The 7,320-nt window shown below is 37.4% G+C and overlaps 1 protein-coding gene across 1 annotated transcript in view; it reads left to right on the forward strand.

Moving 5' to 3' along the window:
* The window catches only part of SNX25 (sorting nexin 25), a 131,895-nt gene extending 126,770 nt beyond the window's left edge, over window positions 1-5,125 (forward strand). Inside the window, exons 16-19 of the mRNA XM_041753079.1 lie at window positions 72-138; window positions 3,353-3,534; window positions 4,020-4,120; window positions 4,708-5,125. Of these exons, the coding sequence (XP_041609013.1) occupies window positions 72-138; window positions 3,353-3,534; window positions 4,020-4,120; window positions 4,708-4,788 (431 nt within the window). The 3' untranslated portion in view covers window positions 4,789-5,125. The remainder of the gene's footprint in view (window positions 1-71; window positions 139-3,352; window positions 3,535-4,019; window positions 4,121-4,707) is intronic.
* Window positions 5,126-7,320: the final 2,195 nt, after the last annotated feature.

Genomic DNA, 7,320 nt, shown 5'->3' on the forward strand with positions numbered 1-7,320 from the left:
TTTTTGCAGCTGTAAAAGTGCCATAATTGTGATATGCTCTGCTAATTCCTTTCCTCTGATTTCTATTTTAGTGTTTAAATGGGTGAGAAGAACATTAATTGCTCTTGTTCAGGTCACTTTTGGAAGAACTATCAACAAGTAAGTTGCTTGAAATTAGTATTTGAATTCATGCCTTACTCTTCGCCTTTAAAGTCAAATTCCTCTCTCTAGCTGAAGATATTGTATTTTCTCATTTTTGTTTCTGTGGTGATTCTTTTTCTTTTTTTTTTTTTCTGCTGTGATTCTAAGACTGGATAGGAAGACAGGTTTCTGAAAGAATTTCTTTCACAGAATGTGCGGTGAGCTAAATGATCAAAGCTTAAGTTAGCTTCAGCATTCTGGCTGCAAGGGTCAGAAAATGCTGTTCTGTGGGGGCAGCTGGCTGCCTCCATTGGTAGAACGTGAGACTCTTGATCTCGGGGTTGTGATTTCGAGCCCCATGTTGGGTGTATAGAGATTACTTAAAAGCATAAATCTGAAAAACAAAGGTGAAAACTGAAAAGTTCTGTAAAGTTCTCTTTGGATCATGATGTCCAGTTTGAATATCTTGGGTATAGTGTTTTTATGTTTAAGGCTTAGACTCTAAACCAAAATGAAAGTAGGATGAGCATCACATGGCAGGTATTTATTTGGAGGGAAAAGCAAATGATGTTTGTTTTTTTTTTCCCAGTTGGGATAAACATTAAAATGGTCATTGCTCTTACTAGTTAATATCCACCCATTGAGATATAGGTGTGTAGCCTGTAACACTGTTGGAAGCCATGTGTATATCCTAAGCTATATCCATTATCCAGATACATAAGAGTTTAACTCCAGTTCTATATCTGGAACTCTTCAAGAGATCAACATTGTGACTTCCTGCACAATAAAAATGTTGAGTCACTTGCTAAAAAGACAAGGGGAAGAAATCACTTTTTTTGTAGAGCAAAATATGTTTCCAGATGAAATGATCAGATGGTCCCAAGTGATCAGATGGTAGTTGTTAAAACCATCATAGTAATCTTGTACTTATGTTTATCATGTAAATCATAAATATGTAAGGAAACATAGTGGAGAACAGGTTGTCTTCTTATTCTTTCACAAATAGAATATATTTTCCTTGTAGTCATAAGGAAAAGTTTCCTTCGATTTCTGAGATTTTTAAAGAATGATATTAGTGGCTTATGTCATTGACTTAGTGTCCTAGGCTTTTGTTTTAATCAGAAACACGGCCTGCATAACTTACCATTTCAGTCTAATGCAAATCCCTTAACTATTATGTAGGCAGGCCTTAGATAAAAAAAAAAAATTCTACAATGGCCCTATATTTCTCATTACTCCAGACTTGCTAATTTATTTTCTTTTTCCGTTTCAGCAAATCATGCATACTTTCCTTGCTCCTACCTGCAATACTGGCTCTCACTTAAAAGATGAGCAGCTGTGGTTTGTGAGCCACGAATACATTTGGCAGTTATTTTTGTGGGGCTTGGAGGAGAAGCATCATGTAGAGGGTTTTCAGGCTGTTCATTTCAATGGGCTTCTTATCAGGTAGACAAATGATGGAGCACCTGGCCCTTTGCTATTTTTGCCTTTAGCAGAGATGACACATCAGAAAATTAAGCACCAGTACAATATGTGCCTCTTGCCTTGTACCAGCTATAATTTCACATACCAGAATTGATTCAGAAGCTTCCTATGGTTTTGGCTAATTGAGAGTCAGATTTAAATTGATAGAAAAATCCTAGGCGATGGCCTTTGGTAAGAGTCACTTACCTGATTTTAAATTGCAAATTGAAATTTTCTTACTTAATTTCTTCATGTGATTCCAGTGAGTAACTCAAAACAAGACTACAGAAAAAACAAGGTGTCTGCAGTTACATGTAGATTTTTTTAGGCAGGCAGGTTGGTAGTTCTCTCTTAAAGCAGAAGTCCCATTAAATTAATAAAATTATTTGGTCTAGATATGAATTGCCCGGTTTTGGGTTTTTTTTTTTTTTTAAGATTTTCATTTATTCATTAGAGTGAGAGAGTGAGAGCATGAGCAGAGGGAAGAGCAGAGGGAGAGGAGACTCTGTGCTAAGGAGGGAGCCTGACATGAGGCTCGATTCCAGGACCCTGAGATCATGACCTGAGCCGAAGGCAGACGCTTAACCCACTGAGCCACCCAGGGGCCCCCGAACTGCTCAGTTCTAAGCAGTATAGGGAAGTATCCTGGGAGACATGTAGTTACAAACAGAATTAACATATTTTTGACCCATGATAGTCTAGACATCAGTTGTAATTGATTCCTGGGCAAAGTACTCAGGCTTGAAACCTCTATTTCAGATAGTTTCTGAAAATCTTCTATTGTCCCTTTACATGGTTGGAAAATCAAATTCTTGAAGGGCTTTTTGACTTACTATTATTCATGAATCGAGTTTGAAATTTCAGGTCTTTCTGGCACCGTCAAGATGATTTTTACCCCCCTTTCCCCTCCCAATCTCACAACTACTCTTGGGCTCTTTGAACTGTGGGCGTCCTGGAATGGGGTGGACTGTTACTGCTGCCTAATGAGATAGGGTTATGTGGAAGAGCTGGACGACCAGAGGAAAGCCATTTATTTGTAACCTGTGCAAGTCAAATGTCTGCCCAACTTTCATTCCCAGGGAAACGCGGAACACTCTAGATAGCAGCGTATCTTTCCCAAGGCCTCCACTCGAGGGTGGCAGGTAGCACCTTTCTTTCCTCTTGCCTAGTGAGCACATGAGATGCTTCAGCCTGGGTCACAGCACCCTGCCCAGCGTGCTTGCCACAGCAACCCCAAGAGACAGCTAGTGTAAGAGCCAGCGTCTTCCCCCTAAGACTTCGGGAGCTCAGGGGAGCTTTCCAGACTGCTTTTAACAGTGCAAAAGTGCATTTATGTTTTCCGTCTACATCACTTTATGGAGAAGTCAGTGTGTCACGTACTGTGCACAGAGTAGCTGTAAGCTTCACACACGTGGGTCTCCTCGAGGTTCTTGTCTTTACAGATTGCAGGGTGCTGCCCGGCAGACATATGGAGAGGTCAGTACCAGCGGAAATGTGAGCTCCAGGAATGGATGGATGGTCACCCAGCACCACCAAAATAAAAAATGTCTTTCGGAGCCAGAGTTTAAAAATCCAATTCCTAGTTTATTCATCAGACATTTAGATCAGGCCTGTATCTTAACCCACCCGTTGATAAATGCCTTTTGAGAATAAGCAATTCTTAAAAACCTCATCCAAGAAGTTTTTTCTGTTTTTGTTTTTTTTTTGTGTGTGTGTGTGTGTGTGTGTGTGTGTGTGTGTTTTTTTGTTTGTTTTTTCTTTTTTTAAGACAAATCCGGGACACAGTGAGCTGGATTTTCAGTGAGCAAATGTTGGTTTACTACATCAATGTTTTCCGGGATGCTTTTTGGCCAAATGGGAAATTGGCACCACCGACCACAATCAGAAGCAAAGAACGAAGTCAGGAAACAAAACAGAGGGCACAGCAGAAGCTTCTTGAAAACATTCCAGGTGAGGCCTGGCTTCTGGTCCTGAAAAGCACACGGATAAAGAGGGAATGTTAACCCCACTTACCTCTCTTTATTACAGCAAGAAGAATGATCACAATTTTCATTTCTTTTAAAGCATGTCCTTTGCTAAGAAATTATACTGAGAATCTTAATAAGAACAGTAGTGGTTATAATGCTCTCTTTTAATTAAAAAAATGTTTTAGGACAGATAATTTTGTGCCTTAAAGTCCTGCTAACATATACTGTTTAGAGAGGTTAATTTTTGGTTGGGTAGCTGTGTATTAAGTTTGTAGTTTGTATAAATGCCTTCTGAAAAATTCTAAACTTATTTTCTGTTTACACATTTGAAAAAACTGATTGTTCTTGTGCCTTATGCCCCACCGCCTTTCTTTGTTGCGTATACATCATGTACTGTCTCCTTCACTGAATATGAATGGATTGTGCACTTTATCAGTAACAGCATAGAATGTAAACTTAATTTTTCAGATACGCTTCAGAGCCTTGTTGGACAGCAAAATGCCCGTCACGGTATAATAAAAATATTCAATGCGCTGCAAGAAACAAGAGCCAATAAGCATCTATTATACGTGAGTAATTTAAAGCCAACCAGAGGATCTGTTGTCAATTCAATTTTACATTTCTGTTCACATACAGGGGTGATTTTAACCCTTCACATATTTAATTATTCTTGTTACTCATTCTGAATCCATTTATTTACTCTGATTCACTTTTATCTGTCTGACTGTTCAGTTGTTCAGTTTGGTAAAAGAAAAAGAAAAAGAGTGCCTCTAGTGTGTATGGCTTTCTCGTGCTCTCAGACCAGGTGTCCTTCCTGCCTTGATGCATATAACAGTTTTGCATGACTGCTTAATTTTCTTATTTCAGGAAAGCAGTCTCTTTCCCAGTCATCTGGTTATAATTAGCAATACTAAATATTGTCAATGGTGTGATGATGGCAGGGAGACCCTGAAACAAATCAATCTGATACTAAATGGAGTTTATATTAGTTCTAATCATTCGAGAATAACTTACTCACAGAGAATCAACTCAGACCTAAAATTAGACTTTTCTCATAGACATCAATACTTTGAGTCAAGCCTTAGAGGGAAAAAAAAAACCAAACAAACATAAGACACCACTTTTTTCTACTTTTTTTTCTTCTCTCTTGGTTCAGGTGCTGATGGAACTGCTGCTAATTGAGTTGTGTCCTGAGCTGAGAAGTCATTTAGATCAACTGAAAACTGGTCAAGTTTGAGACTGCACAAATAAACCACCAGAGAAATGTCTGTGTAACAATAGACATGAAATATTTTCCTCTTTTCCACAGAGGGCTTGATTGAGAACCATATTGATTTGTATGTTAGTTACCTCCCTCTAGTTTCGAGTGAAGTGAGCAGAGTTGGGGTGGGGTAGAGCTTAATGCTGTCATAGGCAACAGAAAAACACATTTCTCTTATTGTTTTTATTTTAATAATAATATAAATAAAGTTCAACACACTGATTGAAATACAAATGTTAATATGTGATAAGAACCTAGGAAATATTTTAAATATTTATGAAGACAGTTTTGTTTTAAAATGAAGAACTACAAAAAAAAATTAAAAAAAAAAAAAAAAAAAAAAAAAAATGAAGAACTACGACTATTGTACAGTTAACTCTCCTCACTGAGGACTCCGAACATTCCTGTATTATTTCATGTGTATTGAAGAACATTGTTGTGCAATGCTTTGTGGAAAGTTATTGTGAAAATTTTATTGTCTTTATTTTTACCAAAGATTTCCCATAGTTTGAAGCATTTGAAGCAATAAAATACAAAAAAATGAATCACTGAGCTCTATGATGTTTAAGGTACTTATATCTCAAAAAATGAGGTTGAAACACTTTGAGCAGTTCGAATATTTATCAAATACCTTTTTTTTTTTTTTTTTTGTAGAAAGCACCATGCACATAAGTACTTCTGCAAGGAAATACAAAGTTGGCTGCCTTTCTCCAGACACAGAATGAATATGTGAAAAATAGGATTTTTAGGGTGAATGTGAAGAGCCAAATTTGTGCTTGAAATGATGTGTTAGGGAGAGAGAGAGATAGGAGCCGAACTTTGAAGAATGGGCAGCAGTGGGGGAGACAGGGAATCCGAGGTGGGAATTTACTTCAGGGACGTGGGGGACATGATTTATCATCAAGTCTTGCGGACTTGTCAGGACGTTAGGTGAAATCCAGGGTAAGGTGTTTTGTTATTAATAGCAGGGCCATGAACAAGTCATTTAATCAGTTTTCACCACTATTATGCAGTGATAATAAAACACTTTTCCTTCTGTAACTGCCCACCTACCTGGGAGCATTGAAAGCAAAATGATTAATAGGCAAAAATTCAGTCTGAATTCCATGAAAGAACAATACTGTTTCTATACTAAAGTGGTATTGATTATGGCATTGCTAGGTCCTACCTGCCAAGTTCTTGATATGAAATGTAAGTTCTGAAAGATAAATGATTAAAAATTAGTGAACCAAATTTTATCTTTGGGATTCTTTTCATCACAGCTCTTTGATCCTTTTTTTCAAACCAAGCTGATATTTGACAGTTCAAAAAAAGATAAAAAAAAAAACCTGAAGTTGGCTGTTTATATGAATAAGAATTATCCTTCACAGGGTTGCAGAAAAGACAGATGCAGAAAAGACACATTCAAATAAGAGAAGCAACGTGAGATCACCAAACCCCGGGAACTCCTCATAACATAGTTACTGGTAATGCCCACCTTATGCATAATTAAGCCATAGCTGTTAAAAGTTTATACTGCAAATGAGCAAAATAACCATTTTGAGTCCTCAGTCTTTCCTTAACATAAATTTTAGCTTTTTTTCATAACAGCTATAAGGAATCTTAGAAGTATTGATTTTAAGGTTAATGATCTGAAAACCTCAATTCACTTGAGTTAAAGACTGCATGGCCACTCACAGGGAGGGGGTCTGCTATGGTCTGCAGCAGTCGTAGTGTGCAAGGGCTCCCCCGTGCCAGAAGTACCAGCTGTAGGGTAGCTACAGTAAACTGAAATTTTACATTTTATATCGATTCACTGAAGACATTTAAGGGTAGCATATCACCACATATGACACATGTCAAGTTCCTACATTTGGGATGCCTCAGACCTGTGTTTTAATGTTTCAGTTAAAAAAGTGGCCTTGACTTTGGGATGAAAAACAATAGCTAATCTATTAAGTGTGCGGTTAAAGCAAACAAGCGCTGCCTTATTACATTTCTATTTTAGGATTCTTAAAGGCTTAAGGGACTGGATTAAGTGAGGAGAAAAGACTGGTTGGGAATTTAGATCTTCACATGGTTGAAGGAATATTACACATGATGGTATTAAGAGAACAAATACGAAGCAAGTTGACTTATATATTGTAGAAAGAGATTTAAGCGAGGTATTACAAAATATTATCGTGGACTTGATATATTGAAACATATTAGTGGGGGAAGATAGAGAGTCTTGAGTAGAGGTTTTAAAAGCAAAGGATTAGTTTTCAGGGATGGTTTAAGTTTATCTGTCTTCAGAGATTTAAGGGAGAAGTATGTGATCCTTTGAGGGTATCACACAGGCCTGAGTCTATGGAAATTGCTTTCTTTTATATAGAGACAAAACAAAGTTCAAGTAACACGGAAAAACCAGAGTGTAAAACAAGAACAAGTAATTTCCTCCCATACGATACTTCTTTAGTGACTGCGTATTAGTTATACTAATATGAGATCTTGGTTAGATCCACTTTCAGAAAGGATGATTGTGATTTA

This window comes from Vulpes lagopus, chromosome 4 (assembly GCF_018345385.1).
Source record: "Vulpes lagopus strain Blue_001 chromosome 4, ASM1834538v1, whole genome shotgun sequence".
In the NCBI taxonomy this organism is placed as follows: domain Eukaryota; kingdom Metazoa; phylum Chordata; class Mammalia; order Carnivora; family Canidae; genus Vulpes; species Vulpes lagopus.